The 25,188-nt window shown below is 36.0% G+C and overlaps 2 protein-coding genes across 3 annotated transcripts in view; one reads left to right on the top strand and one right to left on the bottom strand.

Annotated features, from left to right (window-relative positions):
- SEPTIN14 (septin 14) overlaps window positions 1-22,256 on the top strand; it is a 41,154-nt gene extending 18,898 nt beyond the window's left edge. For both annotated transcript variants that reach the window (XM_043455904.1, XM_043455905.1), the window contains exons 3-10: window positions 6,591-6,711; window positions 7,078-7,273; window positions 10,758-10,944; window positions 12,090-12,251; window positions 16,452-16,548; window positions 18,613-18,781; window positions 19,959-20,091; window positions 21,583-22,256. In XM_043455904.1, coding sequence (XP_043311839.1) covers window positions 6,591-6,711; window positions 7,078-7,273; window positions 10,758-10,944; window positions 12,090-12,251; window positions 16,452-16,548; window positions 18,613-18,781; window positions 19,959-20,091; window positions 21,583-21,762 — 1,245 coding nt within the window. In that variant the 3' untranslated portion in view covers window positions 21,763-22,256. The remainder of the gene's footprint in view (window positions 1-6,590; window positions 6,712-7,077; window positions 7,274-10,757; window positions 10,945-12,089; window positions 12,252-16,451; window positions 16,549-18,612; window positions 18,782-19,958; window positions 20,092-21,582) is intronic.
- A 129-nt stretch (window positions 22,257-22,385) lies between these two features.
- On the bottom strand, window positions 22,386-24,456 carry LOC122433212 (olfactory receptor 7A17-like). The gene has a single exon (XM_043455906.1). It carries the CDS (start codon window positions 24,043-24,045, stop codon window positions 23,107-23,109), a length of 939 nt encoding a protein of 312 aa, XP_043311841.1. The 5' UTR covers window positions 24,046-24,456; the 3' UTR covers window positions 22,386-23,106.
- Between the last annotated feature and the right edge of the window lie 732 nt (window positions 24,457-25,188).

The raw sequence follows: 25,188 nt of genomic DNA, 5'->3' as shown, positions 1-25,188 counted from the left end.
TCAGTTAGTCTAACTTTAATCTGATATATAAATGTTTGCTACAAATGCTTTAACAAGTAACCTTCCAACCTTTTTTTGAACCCCTTACAATTGGCAACTTAGTTTACTCTCCCTTTTGAAATTAAAAATACCATTCTCACATTATTAAAAGAAAAATTCAAATAGTAGAAAAGAGAAAATTCTCTTCTCTAGTTCTTTCCAGGCACTAGTCTAATCTTCGGACAACTTTTTATGTCAGCACATACAGATCAATCTTATTCTTTTTAATAGCTCTATTATTTTACTGTTGTAAATACTTTTCTTCAATGACCAGTCCCCTGTTGGTAGCTATAAGGTCTGGCTTTGTTTTTGTTTTTTGTTATTCTATACAATACTGCTTTGAATATGCTCCTACATACCTTTTTATGTACATGATAAAATATTTTCCTAGAAATGAAATTGTTGGGTCAGATGGTATATGCCATTTAAATTGATAGTAATTATCAAAACACTCTGTAAAGTTACATTTACACTCCAGTCGCCAACATGTGAAGATGCCTGGTATCTCTTTCTTAAATTGGAATTCAAGGCTTAAGTAGATCCATTTAATTTTTGTGTTAACTTTAATTATGAGAAAACCCTTCTCATATATTGTATAAAATTAGTCCTTTGGAATTTGTCCCCTTTTGCCATTCCCTTGAATGCCACAAAATAATGTAATCCTTTTTCCATAGGACAGTCTTCATGTGTTTTCAGATCTGTCCCTCTAAACTGCTTCTTTTGCTCACCTTCAAATATTCAGTTTATTACATAGTTTTTTAGAAATTGAGGTATCATTGACATATAACATTGGATTAGTTTTGAGTGTGCAACATAATGATTTGATGTTGTATATGTTATATGTGTCAGTCGCTCAATCGTGTCCGACTCTTTGCGACTGTAGCCCACCAGGATCCTATGTCCATGGGATTCTCCAGGCAAGAATACTGGAGTGGATTGCTGTTCCCTTCTCCAGAGGATCTTCCTGATTTGGGAATCAAACCCTGATCTCCTTCATTGCAGGCAGATTCTTAACCCTTTGAGCTACAGGGAAGTCCTTATTGCAAGATGACTACCATAATAGGTTAGTTAGAATCCATTACCACATGCTGTTCCATCTACTCTCTTCTCATGTAATGTTTTAAATTCTGTTATTAGCCTAGTCAGTCTCCTTTGGATTCCTGTCTTCACTTCTCCCTCTCTCCTCTCTTTTCCCTTTTCTTCCTCTCATTCTCCCTTCCTCTTTTCCTTCTTTCTTCTCTCACCCCTTTCCTTCCAGGCTTTTTATATTGAGCAGCAACAATGTACCAGAAACTATGCCAAATGTGAGATGATGTAGTGTTCTAGTGTCCTTCTTAGAGCAGAAGATGAATTTCCAAGGAAAGTTCCCACAGAGATAAGTTCAGACTTCCCATCCTTTATCTGGATACACTGACCACCCTAGGGTTTTTTTTTTTCTCTACAGTTATATTACAATGTTAAATTTTTACCTTTATAATCATCTGAGTTTCTTGCTTCTTCTTCCTCTTTATGCTTTTATCAAGCTTCACTTGCCATTAAGCCATGGATTGTAAATGCAACATGATGTGTTTAATTCTTTTGGATTTTTCCACAGTTCTCTCATCTGTCATGATATTTGTATAGTTGACACTATATTGATTCTTTTTTCTGTCTTCCTGTCTGCTCATTCTTCATCTTTTTAGGCTTTTCTTTTCACCTTCTCAGAGTGGGCATTTTCCCATATTTCATTCTTGTTCTTTTTTATCTTTCTTCAAGCCTCCACTGTGCTCAAATATATGTAATCACCTTCAGGGTATTTCTATACTTTCTTTAGAATTAAAATTTCAAAATTCAAACTTATCTTGTTCTCACACAAAAATGTGCTAACTTCCTTTTCTGATTTTCCTATTACTGGTCATAGTATCTATACCTGATTAGTGGTCAAGTTTTTTTTATTTTTTTTCCCAGAAAACCTCCTCATTCTCTACATTTTTCATTTACACTAGTAATTTTATTACCATTCATTTTAGGAATTTTTATTTATTTCTGGCTGCATTGCTGTCTTCATTGCTACATGTGGGCTTTCTCTAGTGGCGGGAGCTGGGGCTACTCTCTAGTAGTGATGCATGGGCTTCTCGTTGTGGTTTCTCTTGTTGTGGAGCGTGGGCTTTAGGCACAAGGGCTTCGGTAGTTGCAGCACACAGGCTCAGGAGTTTAAAAGCATAAAGAGGAAGAAAAAGTTTAAAAGCATAAAGAGGAAGAAGCAAGTGGCGTATGGGCTTCGTTGCCCCAAGGCACGTGGGATATTCCTTGACCAGGGATTGATCCTGTGTTCCCTGCATTGGTAGGTGGATTCTTAACCACTAGACCACAAGGGAAGCTCTACCACTCACTTTTATAAGGCAAGGTCTTCCCAACTCACGGCTCTAGTTTCCTCTCCAGGCCAATTTGCAAGCTAGTGCCTCATTCATCTTTTTGAAATGTTTCTTCCTTCTGTTATTCTCTGACTCAAATCTCTAGCCACTGCCCACTACTAATTCGGTAAAATCCATATTCCTTAGCCTCATATCCAAAAACTCTCTATTGTTAGGGTCCTTTTTATCTTTTAAGTCTTCCCAATTTAAGTCTTTTCCTTCAGTTTTCCCAATTTAAGTCTTTTCCTTTAGTAGGCAAGTTCTTTACAACACAAGGGCAAATAGTACATTGTTCATTTGCCATATTTCCCTCTTGCTCATAATATCTACTTCCTCCATACAAATCTTATCCTATTTTCAAGAGCCAATCTGTAATCTTTTAAAATTATTTTTAACTACTCCACGTTAACAGTCATCTATCTTTCTTCCAAATTCCTATATTTTTTATTGGCTTTTCTAAAATTTTGATACTTAGTATGATATTAATAAATATTTTAACTTTTTCTGCATGACTTTTATTCTCCTTGAAATTATATGCTCTTCATAAATAAAACTCTCTGACTTATAGAACATTAGAGTGTGAAAGAATTTTAAGCTCACCTGGTCAAATGTTCTCATTTTATAGAAGAGAAAACAGGCACCAGTGACTGTCCCAAAGGCTCACAATGACTAATGACTTTTCTTATTCAGCTACCTTTCCCTATATGACTGGGAAAAAAGCTCATTGATTACAGGGTAAACATCAGGGCTTCTCAGAGCTTGAAGAGTCCTTTATAATTTACATACTTTGCATGCAGTATCCCATTTTCTAGATGTAGTCTGTATGTCCTTGTTATCATGAGAGATTAAAATAATGTATGGTTAGCATTTCAGTTTCATTTGAATGCATATGAAATAATCCTTTTCACGGTAGGTTAAACCTTATATTTTTATATACTTACCTTATGTATACCTTATACACCTTCTTAATTTGCTTTACTGTGGATGATGCAAAGGTGAAATCAAGAAAGAGATTTGCATGATCATAAATGCCAAATTAGTAGAACCTGAAATATTGACGTTTTCTACATAAATTATATCATAATTTTATAAAAATATATATTATAAAAAGAACTTTCAGCCCAATGGAAGACATTTGTTAAGTAATCGTATGATTCAAAACTTTGCTTGTTCTATTTGTTCTGTGGGTAAAAACTCAGTGCTAATGAGGCCAAGGTTTCTGGTCTTTTCCTGATAAAAAAAAATGGGCTATATTTTGTTCTGTGGACACTTTGATCTGGTACCTCCCTGAGTTGCAGTTTTTAAAATGAGTGAAGCCTATCACAAGGGAGTCTAGGACAGAGAGAACAATACAGCATCCAAATCTGTTATTGTTTCATATTACCTTCAGATTTTATGGGTCAGAATGTTCTCTTTGAATAGAGAACTCAGAATTTGCCACATATATTAAACCCACTAAGAGCACAAATAGTAACAAATTAAAAAATTTTCTTATTTGATTGTATTTTCAGTTTAGTATTGCTCAATATGCTGTCTTTAAATATAAAATCCCCATGGAATTTTTATTAATTAATCCTTGGTTAATGCCTGGATTCCTGATTGGGACCAAATAGGACCCTGGTAGGGTCCTATCCCTACCCTTCATTGTTCATTTAGCATGTACTAATTCAACTAAAGCTGAGTGCCGAAGAATTGATGCTTTTGAATTGTGGTGTTGGAGAAGACTCTTGAGAGTCCCTTGGACTGCAAAGAGATCCAACCAGTCCATCCTAAAGGAGATCAGTCCTGAAGATCCATTGGAAAGACTGATGCTGAAGCTGAAACTCCAATATTTTGGCCACCTGATGCGAAGAACTGACTCACTGCAACAGACCCTGATGCTGGGAAAGATTGAAAGCAGGAGGAGAAGGGGACGACAGAGGATGAGATGGTTGGATGGCATCACCAACATGATGGACATGAGTTTGAGTAGGCTCCGGGTGTTGGTTTTGGACAGGGAAGCCTGGTGTGCTGCAGTCCATGGGGGTTGCATAGAGTAGGACATGACTGAGCAACTGAATTGAACTGAACTGAATTCAACTAACAACTATATCATCATCTTTTGTATATCTAAAATTACCTATTGGGATTTTCCTGGTGGTCCAGTAGTTAAGACTCCATACTTCCAATGCAAGGGGTATGGGTTCAATCCCTGGTCAGGGAACAAGATCCCACATGCCAAGAGATGTGGCAAAAAATAAAATAACCTATCACTTAATCCATTAAACTCGTCTTTTTCTGTAGATTCTTAAACATGTTCATAATAGTTACAGTGTTTATCTGCCAGTTCCTCTTTGTGTGGGTGTTTCTTTTGATTGTGGTTGTCCTTGGCTGTGAGAGAGATTCTTTTCTGCTTCTTCCTATCTAGGAATTTTGATTATACATTGTAGAAAGTCTAAGTTCTATTATTATATTTCTCTAAAGAGTAGTGAATTTGTTTCAGCAGTTAGATTACTGGCAAGTCATTTGGACCCTGTTGAGTCACGATATTCTTTCTAAAGGTGGATTTACCTTCATTGTACCCTTCAATTTGGGAGTAACTCTTTAACTTAGAACATAATCCTTGATCCTATAGCAAGTCCTTTTACAAATTTAAATAAAAAGTTCAAAGTATTTATTTAAAGTGTTGATGAAACTCGTCTAACTGGGAAGAAGCTTAAACTCCAAACTCTGTCTCCTTGGGTCTTCCCAGTACCACTGCTAAAATACCAGCTCAGCTTTCTTAGAATGCCAATTCTTCTCTGAGTTTTCAGTGAGCTCTTTACAGTCATATCTACACGTACAGAGTTAGACTCAGCCAAGTATTCTAAAGTTTGCACATTTGGGTCTCCCCATGCTGTGGCTTGCTCTTCCAATATTTCTTTCTCTGTATCCTTGCATTTTGGCAGCCCCAAATTCTAACCTTAGATTTCCCAGCTCAAGATTGTCGCTCTTTGCTTGAGCTCTATGTTTCAAGTTTCTTATTTACTAGGGAGTCGCTTCATGGGAGTATGTGGATAAATCTAGTTTTACCTATTATGCTAACTTGTTTCCAGAATTTGATTTATTCTTTTTTCCGCCTCCTTTTCTTTTTCTTCCAATGCCTTCAAACAGTTGTTCTCGTTGTTAACGTAAGGAAAGGTAAAATGCTGTTAAGTTCCTCTATCATCAAAAGTTAGGCCCGTACACACAATTTTATATCTTACTCTTTAAAGAGTTTCATGTATTTTTCAATTTATTAAAGAATTTTTTATAAATATCTCAAATGACTGAAGAAGGCCCCAGTGTGTATGTGAATAAATATATTATCATTTACTTGGATATTCTATTACAAGGAGTCATGTTTGGATGTTAGAGAGCTACAGCAAACACTTTTCTGCATAAAGCATTTATGAAAATTTCTAGTTGTTTGGGAGAGATTTCCAGGGCTGAGACTAGTATAGATTAATAAGCCTTCTTTGAATTATTTTCCACTTTTAAAAATAATCAATTGGTAAATTTATGTATAATAAATTATAATAAATAAAATAAAATAATAAAATATAATAAATATATTATTAATGGATTTCTGAGTTTCTAGGTTGGTGTTATTAGCAGTGGATTCCTTTAACAACTTGATACAACACAAGTTCTTAGAGGCATATCACAAATATGAAGTCAAAGTTTTTAGTTACTTTTTAAAAAATTCAAATAAACTTTTATTTCTTGCATGTATTAACATATACTGGATCTCCTGAATATATTACCAAACTGAAATGGAATGAAACAATGCTGTTTTCTTTTTTCCACAAAAATAGTTCATTATTGTAGAACAACATATTGGGCTTTCTTGTGGTATGTCTTTAATTTCCTACTTTTAAACTTAGAAACATAGTCTATTTGAGTGTGAACAAAGATAGGGTCACTATTTATAAAAATGATGACAAAAGTCTATATTTCTGGTTCTGGTCTCTCTTCTTACAAATTTACTTCATTTGCATCTTGTCTGAAGTATGATAATCAAAAGATATTTGATCATTTGAATGATCATATGAAATGATATCATTTCTCAAATAATCATTTCCATTTCTTTGACATATTAATATAGTCATTGTCAAGTGATATCTTCTAGCTAATCAAAATATTGTTTTTTTCTTTAAGCAAAAAGAAGATACTATCCGTTGCTTAAATATGCTTGGCCATTTTGGTTTCGATTGTTTGGCTCATCAGCTGGTGGACAAATCTGTTCAACAAGGATTCTTTTTTAATATTCTCTGTGTGGGTAAGTGCCAAACCCCTCCCATGAATTATTTCTTAATTGTTCATTTCAACTTATTTTAAGCAGCATAACACTGGGACTGTTACTTTAAGACTGGGTCTTTGTGTTTGTATTGGTTCGCATCTTCTTAGCCGTGTTGCTTTGACATTTTTTCTTTAAGTGTTTCAGTGCTCTTCAAAATCTGATACACCTTTCTGTATATTATCTTTGCATATTTTGTTAATGATGGATGGAGTCAGAAGTATATATATTTCAAGGACATTCCCATCTTTGAAATATTTGGGACCCTTTGTAAACCATTCTAGGGAGGGGACAGGGTGTTACTTCACAGCTATCTTTTGCCCCTGTGATGTGTCTGTTTCTGTACAGGGGAAACTGGAATTGGAAAATCAACCTTGATTGACACACTGTTCAATACTAATTTGAAAGACAAAAAATCTTCACATTTTTACTCAAGTGTTGGACTTAAAATTCAGACATATGAACTCCAGGAAAACAATGTTCAGTTGAAATTAACTGTTGTGAAAACAGTGGGCTATGGTGATCAAATAAACAAGGAAGCCAGGTGAGTGTTTTCTTAATTTGAAAAGTTACTGTTATTTCAAGGAATTTGCTTTTTTGCTCCATATGTTAAAAAGTAATGTTCTTCTAGAATATATCTAAAGTTTAATCACTTTGCTGCACAGCAGAAATTAGCACAACACTGTACATCAACTATACTGCACTTAAAAAATAGTAAAGTGGGCCTATTGTAGATGGCATGTAGTTGAATTTTTTCTTGAATCCATTCAGCCACTCTTTGTCTTTTGATTGGGGAGTTTACTCCTTTCAAATGGGCTTCCCTGGTAGCTCAGCTGGTAAAGAATCCGCCTACAATACAAGAAACCTTGGTTTGATTCCTGGGTTGGGTAGATGCCCTGGAGAAGGGAAAGGCAACCCACTCCAGTATTCTGGCCTGGAGAATTCAGGGTTGCAAAGAGTCAGATGTGACTTTCACTTTTCACTCTTTTCAGATAATTATATATAATATATACTCTATATGAGTATATATGAGTAATTATTCACAAGGAATGACTATTATTATTTTGCTATATGTTTTCTGTCTATCTTGTAGTTCCCTTGTTCCTCATTTCCTCTTTTTAGTTTCTTTGTATTTTGTTGATCTTTGTAGTGATGTGTTTTCTTTCTCTTTTTCTTTTATGTATCTTTTATAGGTATTTTCTTTGTGGTTATCATTTTATAACAGTTTATTTTAAGCTTATAACAACTTTAATCACATGCACAATTTTACAGTTTTACCTGTTCATCACTTTTGATATCAAACTTCATATTTTTATGTTGTTCATCCATTCGAAGATTTTTGTATTTATAGTGATTTATACTTTTTTCTTTTTACTTCTCTGATACAGGTAAAAGTGATTAACTTACCTTTTTCATTATAGTGTTACAATATTCTCTATTTGTCTATATTTACCTTTATTTACCTTTACCTGTTTTATACTCCTGTTTGCTTTCGTGTTACTATAATGAGTCCACTTGTTTCAACTTGAATAACTCCCTTTAGCATTTCTTTTCAGGTAGATCTAGTGGCATTTCTTTTAAGGCAAATTTAGTGGTGATGAACTTCCTCAGTATTTATTTGTCTGGGAAGTATTTTTTTTTCTTTTGTTTCTAAAAGGCAGTTGGTAGGTTTTTTCTTTTTATCACTTTGACTATATTATCCTGTTCTTTTCTAGCCTGCAAATTTTATGCTGAGAAATTGGCTCATGGTCTTATGGGGGCTCCCTTATATGTGATGAGTTGCTTTTCTGTTGCTGCTTGCAAACTTTACTTTTTGTCCTTCACTTTTTAAAAAGAAATTTTATTGGAGTATAGTTGTGCTACAATGATGCATTTTTGTCTGTTGTGCAGCAAAGTGAGTCAGCCATACACATACATGTGCTGTGTGCTCATTTGCTCAGACATGTCTGACTCTTTCTGACCTATGGACTGCAGCCCACCAGGTTCCTCTGTTCATGGAATTTTCCAGGCAAGAATACTGGAATGGGTTGCCATTTCCTACTCCAACAGATACATGCAACCCCTCTTTTTTGTATTTCCTTCCTGTTTAGGTCACCACAGAGCACTGAGTAGGGTTCCCTGTGCTATACAGTAGCTTCTCATTAGTTACCCATTTTATACATAGTAGTATGTCTATGTCAATCTCCCAGTTCATCCCACCCCTCCGTTTCCCGCCTGGTGTCCACATATTTGTTCTCTACATCTGTGTCTCTATTTCTGATTTGCAAATAAATTCATCTGTACCATTTTTCTAGATTCCACATATATGTGTTAATATACAATATTTGTTTTTCTCTTGCTGACTTACTTCACTGTATGTCTCTAGGTCCATCCACACCTCTGCAAATGGCACAATTTGTTTCTTTTTATGGCTGAGTAATATTCCATTATATATATATGCCACACCTTCTTTATGCATTCCTCTGTTGATGGTCATTTAGGTTGCTTCCACATCTTGGCTATTGTAAATAGTGCTGCAGTGAACACTGGGGTGCATGTATCTTTTGGAATTATGATTTTCTTGGGTATACGCCCAGGAGTGGGATTGCTGGGTCATATGGTAGTTCTATTTTTAGATTTTTAAAGGAACCTCTTTAAAGGAACCTTCTTCATACTGGCTGTATTAATTTACATTCCCTCCAACAGTGTAAGAGGATTCCCTTTCCTCCACACCCTGTCCAGCATTCATTGCTTGTAGATTTTTTGATGATGGCCATTCTGACCAGTGTAAGGTGCTACCTCATTGATTTTGCATTTCTCTAATAATTAGTGATATTGAACATCTTTTCATGTGTTTTTGGTCATCTGTATGTCTTCTTTGGAGAAATGTCTACTTAGTTCTTCTACCCATTTTTTGATTGGGTTGTTTGTTGTTTTGATATTGAGCTACATGAGCTGTTTACATATTTTGGAGATTGATTCTTTGTCAGTTGCTTCGCTTGCAAATATTTTCTCTCATTCTGAGAGTTGTCTTTTTTTGTCTTGTTTATGGTTTCCTTGGCTATGCAAAAGTTTTTAAGTGTAATTAGGTCCTCTTTGTTTATTTTTGTGTTTATTTTCATTACTTTAGGAGATGGGTCTAAAAAGATCTTGCTGTGATTTCTGTCAAAGAGTGTTCTGCCTATGTTTTCCTCTGAGAGTTTTATAGTGTCTGACTTACATTTAAGAATGCACTGAGCTGTATATCCACCTCCTCAGCTGGGACCTAGAACAGTTGTATCACATCCAAAAATTCTCTTGTGCTTTAGTCAATTTATCCTTGTGCTGATACCATGCTCTATTAATTATTTTAGCTTCACAGTAAGTCCTAATATAGGAAGAATATATCTTCTTCATTTTTTTTCAGTATGTCTTGAGTGTTCTTGGTTCTTTGCACTTATATATATATACATATACATACAAAAACTTGGATTCTACTTGAGACTGCATTGAACTGAGAGAGCATTTTGCCTTTTCTGTAAACAGTGGGTCCTTAAAAAAATTATTCATTTTGACTGTGCTGTATCTCCCTTGCTGCTCACGGGCTTTCACTCGTTGTAGCAGGTGGGGGCTACTCTTCCTTGTGGTTCACAGGCTTGTAGTGGTGGCTTCTCTTGTGGTGGAGCATGGGCTGTAGGCATGTGGGCTCAGTAGTCACAGCACTCAGACTCAATAGTTGCAGAACACCGGCCCTAGAGTGTGGGCTCAGCAGTACACTGCACAAGTTTAGCTGACCCTCAGCACGTGGAATCTTTCTGGACCAGGGATCTAACCCATGTCTCCTGCATTGGCAGGCAGATTCTTAACCACTGTACCACCAGGAAAGTCCAACGATGGGCCTTTTTATTGGTTTATAATTGTTATCTTTGTAAGGACATGTTATGAACATTTTAATTGCTGGGGCAAGCTAGTGAGTGCACATATTCACTATATAGTAAATGATGAAATCACAGACATCAGATGATATTAATCTGTTATGTTAAATGTTTGAATAATCTTTTTTTTTTCAGCTACCAGCCAATTGTTGACTACCTAGATGCTCAATTTGAGTCCTATCTTCAAGAAGAGTTGAAAATTAAACGTTCCTTAGGTGACTACCATGATTCCCGCGTCCATGTGTGCCTTTACTTCATTTCACCTACAGGACATTCTCTGAAGTCTCTTGATATATTAACCATGAAGAACATTGACAGCAAGGTGCGTTTGGTAAATCCGTCAGCCTGTCAAGATTTGATACTTATTTTGAAAAAATACAAATCTTGAACTTCCCTAGTGGTCTAGTAGTTAAGAATCCATCTGTGGGTGCAGAGGACATGGGTTTGATTTCTAGTCTGGGAAGATCCCATATAACGCGGGGCAACTAAGCCCATGTGCCACAACTACTGAACCTAAGAAACAGTGCAAATCTTGAAAGCATTTACACACAAGAACTTGGCTTCCCTGGTGGCTCAGATGGTAAAGAGTCTGCCTGCAGTGTGGAAGACCGGGTTCGATTCCTGGGTTGGGAAGATCCCCTGGAGAGGGAAATGGCAACCCACTCCAGTATCCTTGCCTGGAAAATTCCATGGACGGAGGAGTCTAGCAGGCTACAGTCCGTGGGATGACAAAGAGTCGGACACGACTGGGTGACTTTACATATATATCATTTTTTCTGTTAATCTTTAAAGCATTTGTGTTAGTTTTCTAGAGATACCATTACAAAATGCTGCTTAGTGATTTAACAATAGAAAGTGCTTTAAACAATAGACATTTTTTTTCTTACAGTTCCGGAAAGTGTCACCAAGGTTTGTTTTTTCTGAAACCTCTCAGTTCAGGAAGTAGATGGCCACTTTCTCACTATCACCTCACATGATCTTTCGTTTGTACACACATGTGATGTCTCTGTGTGTCCAAGTTTCCTGTTTTTATGAGGACACTGGTGAACTGGGTTTAACGCTATTTCAATGGCCTTAGATGGTGCAAATGAATCATATGTAGAAGGACAAAGTGGATCTATTCTACAATGTTGATGAAAAGTCTCTTCTGACATTTTAATACTCAATAAGAAATCAAATTGATCATACTTCATTTTGCCACTTACATTTTACCAAACCCAGATGTATTGGAAGCTAAGAAAACTTAAGAAGAGAAAAACCTGAGCCTTCTAAACCTGGTTTCTGATTAAAGTTTAATCTTCAAAAATACTGATGATTTTGGAAAGCAATTTTCTGAAGAAGTCATGAAAGCTAGGGATTATTTGGTTACGAAAATGTGTTGTCAGATATTGTGAGGTTTTGACTGTAAAAATGCCATTTAATAATTAATTCTCAATGGTGAGTTTTTCTTTGCTTCTTTCTTAATAGGTGAACATTATACCAGTGATTGCCAAAGCAGATGCAATTTCTAAAAGTGATTTACAGACATTTAAGTGTGAGATAATGAATGAATTGATTAGTAATGGCATCCAGATATATCAGTTCCCAACAGATGATGAAACTACCACTCACACGAACTCCTCAATGAATGTAAGCCTCTAACTATTGAATCTAAATTCTATTTGACAGGGGGGATGAAAATATAATTTATAAGTAACCTTATTAGTAATACAGAAAAAATTGGAAAACACCCTGATGCTGGGAAAGATTGAGGGCAGAAGGAGAAGGGGGTGACAGAAGATGAGATGATTGCATGGCATCACTGACTCAATGGACATGAGTTTGAGCAAACTCCAGGAGACAGTGAAGGGAAGCCTAGCGTGCTGCAGTCCATGGGGTCCCAAAGAGTCGGACACGACTTAGCGACTGAACAACTATGTTAGTAATATAGTGTCACTTGTATCTGACAAAGAGACTATAAATAAGGTATTTTTCCCCAAAATCCAGTGTGGGAAAATGTTTCTTTTTCTTGATTTTGAAAAATATTTCCTGAGAATCAATTATTTTAAGAAGCATTTTATTCTTTTAAAAATCCTTTTAGAAAGATATAGTTCACGTACCGAATGACTCACCCACGAAAGTACACAATTTAATGATTTTTAGTCTGCTCACGGTGTGCGCAACCCTCCACAGCCAAACTGACATTGTTATTATATAGTAGACATAGAAATATTATCTCAAAAAGAAACCCCATACTCTCTAGCTTTTCTCCCCTACCGCCTGTCAGACTTCCTCTCCCCCAGCCCTGCTGCTGCCCTAGGAAACCACTAATCAACATCTTTCTCTTTCGATTCCTCTGTTCTGGATATCATATGAATGGAATTACATAGTATTTGGTCTTTTCATGTTTTAATTGGCTATCAGTGTGTCTTCCCAGGGGAAAAATTTACTCAGATCATTTGTGCATTTTTAATTGAGCTTTTTAAAAAAATTATTATTGAGTTGTTAGAGTTCTTTATGTTTTCTAGATACCAGGTGCTTATGAGATACATGATTTGCAATTATTTTCTCCTAATCTATTAGTCATTTTTTCATTTTATTTCTGGTGTCCTTTGAAACATAAGCTTTTAAAAAATATTGATGAAGTCCTATTTATTTATTTTTGTTGTTACTTGTGCTTTTGATGTCATATCTAAGAATGTTTTGTCAAATCCAAGGCAATAAAGATTTTCTTATGTTTCCTTCTAAGAGGTTTTAAAATTGTGGTAAAATGTACATAGAATGAAGTTTACCATCTTAAACTTTTAATTTTTTTTATTTTAAAAAATTTAAAAATGTTTTTCATGTGGACCATTTAAAAAGTCTTTACTGAATTTGTTACAGTTTTATGAAGTCATTACTGAATTTTTTATGGTTCTGTTTTATGCTTTTATTTTTTTGGCTGCGAGGCATGTGGGATCTTAGCTCCCTGACCTGGGATCAAACTCCTAACCCCTGCATTCGAAGGCAGAGTCTTAACCACTGGAATGCCAGGGAAGTCCCCAACTTAAATCTTTCGAAGTTCACAGTTGAGTGGCATTATCTGTTCATAGTTGTTGTGCTACCAACTATATCCACATAACTTTTTTCATCTTGAAAAACTGAAGCTCTGCAATAAATAATAATTTCCTATTATTCCTTCCAATCAACTTTTATGAATTTGACTACTCAAAGTACTTCTAGTAGATGGAATTATAATATTTGTCCTTCTCCTGTACAAATATTTCTTTGAGTCTCTGCTTTCAATTCCCTTGGGCCAATTCTTGTATGTGCCAAGAAGTGGAGTTGCTGGATTGTATGAAAATTGTAGGTTTAATTTCTTGATGAACCGCCATACTTTTTTCCATAGTGGCTTCACTATTTTTGCATTCCCACAAAAAGTGCACAAGGTTTCCAATTTATCCACATTCATACCAACACTTGTTATTTTCTATTTTTTTAAAAAAATGGTAGCTTATCTTAATGGATATGAGTTGCTATTGCACTGTGGGTTTTGTGTGTGTGTGTGTGTATAGTCATCTTTATTGTAGTTCATGAGTACATTAGAAACTGACATGGATTTCTTTATGAAGACATGTAGATTGTTAGGGGCAGCTGCTTTCCACTTTTACTTGAGAATGGTAAAGAAGCCAATATCAGTGTCATTATATCAAGTTTTCACCTGATAGGAAACCTGAACAGGTCTCTTGGGGTCTTCTAGGTCACTGTTATATTGTCTGCAGACCTCCCTGCACCCAAGTGTCTCTGGAATTCCTTATACATTTCAAAAGGCACTTGGGCAAAAGAACACTATTACTCTGCTTGTTTTTAAGGTGCAATTCCTGGGTTAAATATTGTGCATATACATCTCCAAATTGCCCAGGCTTATCTTCCAAATAAGGCATTACTCATTTTACTGATCTCCCTGCCAAACAAAGGACCCCAAAGCATTCTGTTAATCTCAAAGAAGTCAGGTGAGGCTCTTCTCTCCTCAAATCAAGTTATTTGAAATCCCAAATGAAATGCTAGTGGCAAAGGGCAAAACAGTAGCCTTTCCTGAAAAGCTGCATTGTGATTTTTTAAAAAAAATTTATTTATATATTTATCTGTTGGCCGTGCTGGATCTTCATGTTGCAGCACACGGGCTCTAGGTGCGTAGGTTCAGTAGTTGTGGCATAAGCGGCTTTGTTGCTCTGCAGCATGTGGGATCTTCCCTGACCAGGAATCAACCCATATCCCTTGCATTGGCAGGAAGATTCTTTACCACTGGACCACCAGGGAAGACCTGCCCTTTTTAAAAAATGGGTTGTTTGCTTTGATATTGAGTTGTATGAGCTGTTCATATGTTTTAGGTATTAACTCCTTAGTAGATATGTCATTTCCAAATATTTTCTTTCATTCCATAGGTTATCTTTTCATTTTTTGACAGTTTCTTTTGCTGTGCAAAAAGTTTTGAGTTAAATTAGGTCCCATTTGCTTAGTTTTGCTTTTGTATCCTTTGCCTGAGAAGGAAGATCTAAAAAATATTGTGACCACTTATGTCAGTGTTCTGCCTAGAGTTTTCTTTTAGGAGTTTCATGGTTTCTGGTCTTACATTTAGATCTTTAATTCATTTTGTATTTATCTTTGTACATCTTATGAGAAAAGTTCAAATTTCATTCCTTTACATATTTATTTATTTATTTTTCATTTATTTTTATTAGTTGGAGGCTAATTACTTTACAATATTGTAGTGGTTTTTGTCATACTTGACATGAATCAGCCATGGATTCCTTTACATATTAACTGTGTAGTTATCATGGATTTATCCCAGCACCACTTATTGAAGAGACTCTCTTTTCCCGTCATATATTTTTCTCTCCTTTGTCATAGATTAATTGGCCATATGTGTATAATTTATTTCTGAGTTCTCTGTTCTGTTCCACTGATCTGTGTGTCTGTTTGTGCTAGTACCATACTATTTTGATACTGTAGTTTTATAGTATAGTCTGAAGTCAAAGAATGTCATACTTACAGTTTTGTTCTTTTTTCCTCAAGATTGCTTTGGCTATCTGAGCTCTTTTGCAGTACCATACAATTTTATTATGTATTATGTAACTAATTCCATTAGTTCTGTGGAAAATGTCATGTGTGTTTTGATAGGGATTACATTAAATCTGTAGATTACTCTGAGTAGTATGAACATTTTAACATTATTAATTCTTCCAATCCATGAACATGTTATATTTTTTCACTAATTTGTGTCATCTTCATATTCTTTCATCAGTGTCTGATATTTTTCAGAATATTGGTCTTTCACTCCCTCTTTTAAGCCAATTTCTAGGTATTTTATTCATTTTGATGCAATTTTAAATGGATTGTTTTCTTGATTTCTCTTTTTGACGGTTCACTATTAGTAAATAGAAAAGCAACATGTAGAAATTTGTATGTTAACCTTTATTCTTCAACTTTATTGAATTGATTTATTATTTCTAGTGAATTTTTGGTAGAGACTTAAAGTTTTCTGCATATAGTATCATATCATCTGCAAATAATGACAGTTTTACTTTTTCCCTTCCAACTTGAATACCTTTTATTTATTTTTGTTGTCTGACTGCTGTGGCTGAGACTTCTAATATTATGTTAAGTAGAAGTGGGATCTCACAAATGCTTATAGAAATTAATCTGCACATTTTTAATGCTAAGTCATAAAATCTGAGGCAGGATAAATCACTTGTTTGAATAAACTTATTATGTATTCTTGTCTCTGTTATTTCCATAACAGAAATAAGAGTAACAGAGTAAGTCATATTGGTATAAGAAAATATGATGAAATTCGTTCTTACTTTCTAGGGCCTCTTACCTTTTGCTGTAGTAGGAAGTACGGATGAAGTGAAAGTTGGAAAAAGGACAGTCAGAGGACGTCAGTACCCCTGGGGAATTTTACAAGGTAAACATAACAAACGTCCATGAGAAGTCTTGTTCTGGATTGATTATACTTAAATATATATAATTATAAAATTATGTAAACTATAACTGTAAATATATAAAACAAAATATTTTAACCAGTCAATATTGGTGACTCTCATTAAACAGCAAATTAACAGTTACTAATAAGGAGCACAGATTCTGTTTCATTTGAGATAGTGATTATTTTGACTATAATTTATTCTCATGGGAATTTTCTGGAATTTTTTTGTACTTTAGGCAAAAACTCAGAAACTGAGCAGAACCTTCTCATTTACCCTAGTCTGCCATATACAGATTATCTCTGTGGTGCTAATCCATTGTATTGACTGCTGAAAAGTTCTTTGAACAAAAGAACTTTGAACAACATGGAAGCATAAATATTGGTACTTGAAACATATTATATAAGTTAATTGCTACCCAATTTATAAAGCACTATTAAGTGGTTACTAGTAAAAGGATGGTAAACTATTTCAAAAATAAAGTAATATAATTTATTTTTGGATAAATTATACCTAGACATTTATATTAGTTATCTAGCATCATGATGAGTTAGAATATTGTCATAACAGTCGTTAATTGTCTGATTCATATACTTATGATAATAATTATTGGGGACTGGATTATCTCTATCTGTAGAGATAATGTTCCAAATATTTTTTTCAATTAATATGTTATAAATTTTTAAATTTATTAAATGTACTTAAAGACAACATATTTTAATGAATATTATATTTGGTTACAATATCATACCCAATACCCAAAATATTGTGATCAGTCTTTTGGATATGACAGGCACAAGAGAGAGCCATGTGAATTTATTGAGTGATTTTGAAAAGTGACTAATTCATTCTCATACATATGGTATAGAAATATAATTTAATAACTACATCATGTACAATTGTTAAGGCCTTTACATTAGTAGGATTTAATTAAATTATTTAGTTAAGTGAATCTTAGTTTAGTTTATCTTCTTTAAAAGAAGATAATTTATAGTTTATTTATAGACCAGGAAATTTGCTTTAAATTTATTCGCCAGAAACTAAATAGGAAACAGTGAAATAATATGTTACATTATATTAGTATTACTATATTAGTATTACATCAGTTCATCAATTCATTTACTGCTCTGTAAAATACCCTGAGAATATTCATTTGAAAAATACTAAATTATTAAAGAAAACTTATGCTATATAAGTTTCAAAACCACAAAATTAAAAGACTCTTGCTCCTTGGAAGAAAAGCTATGACCAACCTAGACAGTATATTAAAAAGCAGAGACATCACTTTGCTGAAAGAAGTCCATATAGTCAAAGCTATGGTTTTTCCAGTAGTCATGTATGGATGTGAGACTTGGGCCATAAAGAAGGCTGAGTGCCGAAGAATTGATGCTTTCAAATTGTGGTGTTGGAGAGGACTCTCAAGAGTTCCTTGGACTACAAGGAGATCAAATCAGTCAATTCAACTATTGAATTTCTATATTCAGGAAATCAGTCCTTAATATTCATTGGAAGGACTAATGCTGAAGCTGAAGCTCCAATATTTTGGCTACCTGATGAGAAGAGCCAATTCATTGAGAAGAGTCTTTTCCCCATTGGAAAAGACCCTGATGTTGGGAAAGATTGAAAGCAGCAAGACAGGGGACAACAGAGGATGAGATGGTTGTATGGCATCACTGATTCGATGGACATGAGTTTGAGCAAGTTCCGGGAGATGGTGAAGGACAGGGAGGCCTGGTATGCTGCAATCCATGGGGTCGCAAAGAGTCAGACACAACTGAGCGACTGAACTGAACTGATGCTATATACTAATATAATGTAACATATTATTTCACTGTTTCCTATTTAGTCTCTGGCTAATAAATTTAAAGCAAATTTCCTGGTCTATAAATAAATTATACCTATAATTGACATGTACCATAGAAGCATAGTTACATGGTTAAAAGATTTATAGCTATTAATCAGAATGCTCTAAGCTCATTCAAGAATACTTATTGAGTGATAGGGATTGATAATAAGCTTTGTGGTTTTATTATTTTTCTGCCTAGTGGAAAATGAAAACCACTGTGACTTTGTTAAGCTCCGGGATATGCTTCTTTGTACAAATATGGAAGACTTGAAAGAACAGACTCATACTCGGCACTATGAACGTTATAGGCGCAACAGACTTCACATAATGGGATTTACTGATATGGGTCCAAACAACCAGCCAGTTAGGTGAGTGGAGATCTCACTCGAACAAGATGATAGGTGACTTGGAAATCCCCTACAACCGTAGATATGATTATTTTGGAATGAGAATAGCTCTGCTTCTCATATTCTGGGCCATCTGAATCTTGTGGTTTTTCATTATCTTCAGACCTCGATGGAGGCTTAGTAGGAGCATCATAATGCAAAGGCTCATTTATATGCCTCCAGTATGTACATGTCCCTGGAGGAGGGCATGGCAACCCACTCCAGTACCCTTGCCTGGAGAGTCCCATGGATGGAGGAGCCCGGCGGATTACAGTCCATGGGATTGCAGAGTTGGACACGACTGAGCGACTAAGCACACACAATATGTACTTGTGCTGAAACCCTCCATGTCACTCCCAAAGAGAGAAGTTTTTATAGGCAAAATTTGGGAGGGAGGGTGTAGGGTATGTAACCCTCCCCTTATCGGTTGGTGGTGAGGTAACAAGATGGTGTTCAATCATCAGCCTTCTGGTTTCAGCCAGTCTGGGGTCCATATGCTTGTGCTCAGCCTGAAGTTACCATCCTCCACCTGGGTAGGAGCCTTGGTACCTGCAGAACTCAGAGATCTTTTCTGTGTCTTGGTTGTTGTGAACAGTGCTGCCATGAGCACAGGGGTCCAGGTATCTTTTTGAATTATAGTTTTGTTCTGGCATATGCCCAAGAGTGGGATTGCTGGATCATATAGAACACTATTTTCAGCTTTGGGGGGAATGTCTATACTGTTTTCCATAGTGGCTCTTCCACTTTACATTTCCACCAGCAGTGAAGTTTTGTTTTGTTTTTTTCTCACACCCTCTCCAGCATTTGTTATTTGTAGATGTTTTCATAATGGCCTTTCTGACTGGTATGACATGGCACCCCATTATAGTTTTGATTTGCATTTCTCTAATAATTAGGAATGCTGAGCATCTTTTCATGTGCCTGATGGCCATCTGTATATCTTTTTTGGAGAAATGTTTATTTAGGTTTTCTGCTTGTTTTTCATTTGAGTTGTTTGGTATTTTGTTTTCAGGTTATATGAGTTGTTTATATTGGGTTGGCCAAAAAGTTCATTTGGGTTTTTCCGTACAATGTTACATATTATTAATATACAATATATATTTTTATATGTTTATTTATATTAACATTTTAATATAAAAGCACACACATTTCTTTTTAGTTTTCAAGAGATCTATGAAGCCAAAAGGCAGGAGCTCTTGGAGCAATGTCAGAGTGAAGAAGAAGAGTTGAAACAGAAGTTTATGCAGCGAGTAAAGGAGAAAGAAACAGCGTTTAAAGAAGCTGAAAAAGAGGCAAGTCCTGCTAGTTGATATAATCCATATTCAAGTTTAGGTGTCCTATTAAATTGGGGGTTTTCATCTCAAGAGTTTAGATGATTTTGTTGAAGGATACTTTCTATTCTTCAAAAAGTAGTGATTTACCATGTAAGTTTTGGATTCAGCCTTTAAAAAAATGATTGCCTGTAATCTTATTTTTTCCTAGAGCATTTGGAGAATCAGCTTTTTTGAATTTTTTTAAACTGAAGTATTAAATTGACTTACAGGGACTTCCCTGCTGGTCCAGTGGTTAAGAATCTGCCTGCCAGTGCAGGGGACGCGGGTTCAATCCCTGGTCTGGGAAGATCCCACATGCCACGTGGTGACTAAGTCTGTGTGCCGCAGCTTCTGAGCCCGAGCACTCTAGAGCCGGTGCTCCACTACAAGAGAAACCATCGCAATGAGAAGCCCGAACACCGCAACTAGAGAGTAGCCACAACTTGTTGCAACTAGAGAAAGCCCATGTGCAACAACAATGAAGACCCAGTACAGCCAAAAATAAAATAAATGTATAAGCCATTTCATTTAAAATAAATAAATAAATAAATAGACTTACAATATTATATCAGTTTTGGGTATACAACATTGAGTCAATATTTTTATATATTAAATGCCTTCTGTCAATGAGGAGGACATGGCATCCCACTCAGTATTCTTGCCGGGAGAATCCCATGGACAGAGGAGCCTGGCAGGCTACAGTTCAGAGGGATGCACAGAGTTAGACACGACTGAAGCAACTTAGCATGCACGCATGCACCATCTGTCAGCACAGAAAGTTATTAAAATATTATTCACTATATTCTGTATGCTGCACATTACATCCCCATGACTTATGATTTTATAATTGGAAGTTTGTACCCTTTAATCTTCTTCACCTATTTCATTCATCCCTCTCCTCTGGCAACCACCATTTTGTTCTCTGTATCTATGAGTGTGTTTCTGTTTTGTTAAGTTTATTCGTTTGAGTTGTTTTTAGATTCCCTGTATAAGTGAAATCATGTGGTATTTATCTTTCTCTTTCTTATCTATTATCTACCTCTGACTTATTTTACTTAGCATAATACCTTCCAGGTCCTTTCATGTTGTCTCAAAAGGCAAGGTTTTTTTTTTTTTTTTTTTTAAAGGGTAATGTTCCATTGTATGTATGTATATATATACATATAGCACAACTTTAAGTGAAAAGTTTTCTCAATGATCTTGCTATCATTTATAAATACCATAATCTCACATCCCCAGCCTTTCCTGTCATTCTTCTTGCCCATGTATGTAGATGCTCATTTGCCCTCAGGTTTGAAAATGTACTTAAAAGTGATATGACTCCAGCAGAGATACTTTTTGAGACTGCTATTAAGATCAAGTGCTATGCTAATGATTAGGGTAGATTTGATAATCAGAAGGAAAGAAACATGTTCTTGGGGATGTGCCCCATAGGGTGCTTTGAGTCACAATTGTGGGTTTGTTTTACAGCTACAGGACAAGTTTGAACATCTTAAGAAGATCCAACAAGAAGAGACAATGAGACTTGAGGAGGAGAGGAGACAACTGGAAGAAGAAATCCTAGCATTTTATAAAATGAAGGCCTCCTCTGGAACCTTGCAGGGTCAGGTGTGCACCAGTATAAAGAAGGACAAAGAGCGTAAGAAATAATCCTTTACCATTCTGTGTGTTGTAGAGCCCTTTCACTCTCTCTCTCATCTTCCTGTGAGATTTTCCTCGTAGCACTTAGTTCTGATTGAAATTATGCTAAGTTTTAAAATTTGTTTACTTGCTGTGCATTTTTTCCTGCTAGCAGGTGAGCTCCCTGAGAACACGTACCTTGATCATCTTGTTAGATGCTCTATCATCAGGGTTTAGAACAAGAGTAGCACAGAATTGGCGCTCAATAAATATTTGCTAAAATGAAAGAAGATCAAAGATTTATGTACCACAGTGTAAAAGTGTTGATTAGCTCTGGAAATTCTTTTACCATAGCCCTACCTGTGACTCTGGTGACCAAGTATATGTATTATTTCATATCTAAATAGAAGTAGGGGATTTGTTGGCATGCAGTATTACAAAAAGCTAATCCTTATGCTCACATTCCTTATAAAATTCTACTGATAATAATTTCTTGATAGTTTTTATTAAATAAAATGCTGTTTCTGATTATAACTCTTATACTTTTATGTTAGACCTTGTAAAACTAACATTGGAATTAAACTTCAGAAGTGAAAGAGGGTCAGAGAATAATGGGAAACCATGAGTAACATTTGGATGATAATATTATGCCTTACATACTAACTCTGGAGAAGGAAATGGCAACCCACTCCAGTACTCTTGCCTGGAAAATCCCATGGATGGAGGAGCCCGGTAGGCTATAGTCCATGGGGTTGCAAAGAGTCGGACACAACTGAGCAACTTCACTTCACTTCTACATACTAACATTTACTTAAAACTAAAGTTACCAAGGTTTTAGAAAATAAAGTAGATTTTTTTTAACTATTTCAAAAGTTTCCTTCTGACTATATATCCTGAATTTTCTGCATTTACAATGTCAGTTCACCTGTTTGTGTGGCTGAACTTTACCATGACTTATTCAGCAAAAGTACTACCCTTGAGGGTCTGTGTATATTTACTCCAAAATTTTTCTCATGTTCCTGAAAGAATAAAAAAAATTTTCTGTTGTAATTTTTTTTTTACTGCTTTCATTTCAAAGGCAGCATTTTTTTTCAGGGCATCAGGATATTGTGATTTAGGTTAGAAAGGGAAAACCTGAAATATTGAAAAAGTTGAGAAACAATGAAGAAAGAAATATCAATACATCAAAGCAATGTAAAAAAAAAAAGCAATGTCAGAAAATAAAACATGGTATCATTGATTTAAGGGGCATGGGGTAAAGAAAAAGAAAAAAAAAAGACAACTGAAGACCTCAAAAATATCAGGCTTTTTGGATGCCAGTCTTGTTCTTGGCTATTTATGAGAACTTCTCCAGCCCCAAGGAAAACACTCCTGTCACTCATTGAAAGTGACAGTGCTGACAAGACTTTTCAGAGCCCCTTTTATGTCCTTGTTCCTTAGAGAGTAAATAAATGGATTCAGCATTGGCGTGACCACAGTGTACATCACAGAGGCTATTGCACTGGTTCTGGAATTTTGGGTAGTGGCAGAGCTGAGGTACACCCCAAGACCTGTGCCATAAAACAAGCAAACAACTGAAAGATGAGACCCACAGGTGGAAAATGCCTTGTACTTCCCTCTTGCTGATGTAATCCTCAGTACGGAGGAGACAATCCGAGAATAAGAAACAACAATGCCAGAGAGGGGAATAATGCCCATGAGCACAGTGGCAAAATACATCTCTATGATATTGAGAAGATTGTCAGAACAGGCAAGTTGAATAACCTGATTGATTTCACAGAAGAAATGGGGGATCTCCAAGTCAGTACAAAAGGACAGCCGCAACACCAGTAAACCACGTAGCAAAGAGTCCAGGACACTCAATATCCAAGATGCCAGCAACAGCAAGACACAGAGCCGGGGGTTCATCTTGGTTGTGTAGTGCAGTGGATGGCAGATAGCTACGAATCGGTCATAGGCCATTGCAGAAAGGAGGAAAATGTCCAGTTCTGCAAAAAGGATGAAAAAATACAGCTGAGTGAGGCAGCCTTCATAGGTGATGCCTTTGTTCTGGATGTAGAGGTTCAGCAGCATCTTTGGGATGGTGGTAGAGGTGAAACAGATGTCTGAAAAAGACAGATTGGAGAGGAAGAAGTACATGGGTGTATGAAGGTGGGAGTCATAGATGGTGGTCAGAATGATGAGCAGGTTTCCAGAAATAGTTATCAGGTACATGGAAAGGAAAAGCCAAAAGAGGAGAGGCTGCAACTCTGCTTCATCTGACAGTCCAAGGAGAAGAAATCCTGAAAACTGTGTGTGATTTTCCTGTTCCATATAGCTGGTGTGACTGTCTTGAAAGAGGAAATTAAAAAATACAAACAAGTAAATATTATCAACCAACTGAACTACCACTGATTATATTTCTCATATTATTTAAATGCAGTTCATATTACAGTTTACACATAAAATAAGTAATCCCTATATTTTGTTAATGGATCAGGGTTATTATAGCCCAAAAGTTCAGAGGATTAAAAATATAGCCAATCTCTTTCTGCCACTGTCTCCACTTCAGTATGCAAACTAGCCATTTGTCATATCTTCTTCCTCCAAGCCAGCATAATTTCTGCCATTTCTCTGAGATAGAATTATGCAGCTCCTTGCCCTTCATTGTCACTCACGGACTCACAGCATTAGCATCATCTGGAAAGCTTGTTAGAAATGCAGAATTATATAAGAAAACTTAGGGATTTCCCTGGTGGATCAGTGGCTAAGACTCTGTGTTCTCAGGGCAGGAAGCCCAGGTTTGATCCCTAGTCAAGCAACTAGGTTCCACAAGTAAGACCACATGCCGCAACTAACATGGCCAAATAAATAAATTTCTTTTTTTTCAAAAGAAAACTTTTATGAAGCTCATGGCTAATTAGAATAGAGCCATGGTTCTAACCAGCTTGTCAATTCATTTGATCCTCATAGTGCTACGAGGTAGGCAAATTGCCACTTACTGGCTGCTTGAAGCAACAGTGGCCCAGCAGCAAAGAATCTGCCTGTGAAGGAAGAGACCCGGGTTCAACCCCTGGGTTGGGAAGAGCCCCCGGAGGAGGGCATGGCAACCTACTCTAGTATTCTTGTCTGGAGAATCCCATGGACAGAGGAGCCTGGAGGGCTACAGTCCGTGGAGTCGCAGAGTCAGACAAGACTGAGGTGACTAACACAAAGCAATACCAGTGTATTTTCTTACAGTTCCAGAGTCTACACTTTTGAAATCAGTTTCACTGAGCTAAAGTCAAGGTGCTGGCATGGTTGGTTTCTTCTGGAGGCGCTAGAGTGGAGTCTGTCTTTTCCAGTTTCTGGACGCTGTCTGGATTCTTTGGTCCCTTTGTTCACGTTACTCCAACCTCTTGTTTCCGTCACCTCATGGTCTTCTGTCTCTTTGATCTTCTGCCTCCTTTATGAGCAATGCTATGACTAAAATAAGGA

The sequence above is a fragment of the Cervus canadensis genome, chromosome 32, assembly GCF_019320065.1.
Source record: "Cervus canadensis isolate Bull #8, Minnesota chromosome 32, ASM1932006v1, whole genome shotgun sequence".
NCBI lineage: Eukaryota > Metazoa > Chordata > Mammalia > Artiodactyla > Cervidae > Cervus > Cervus canadensis.
Note: the sequence above shows the minus strand (reverse complement) of the source record. Positions and strands in the feature narration are given on the sequence as shown.

Bases quoted from the DNA above. Each gene is read 5' to 3' on its own strand.
- LOC122433212 (XM_043455906.1), bottom strand. From the start codon at position 24,045: ATGGAACAGGAAAATCACACACAGTTTTCAGGATTTCTTCTCCTTGGA.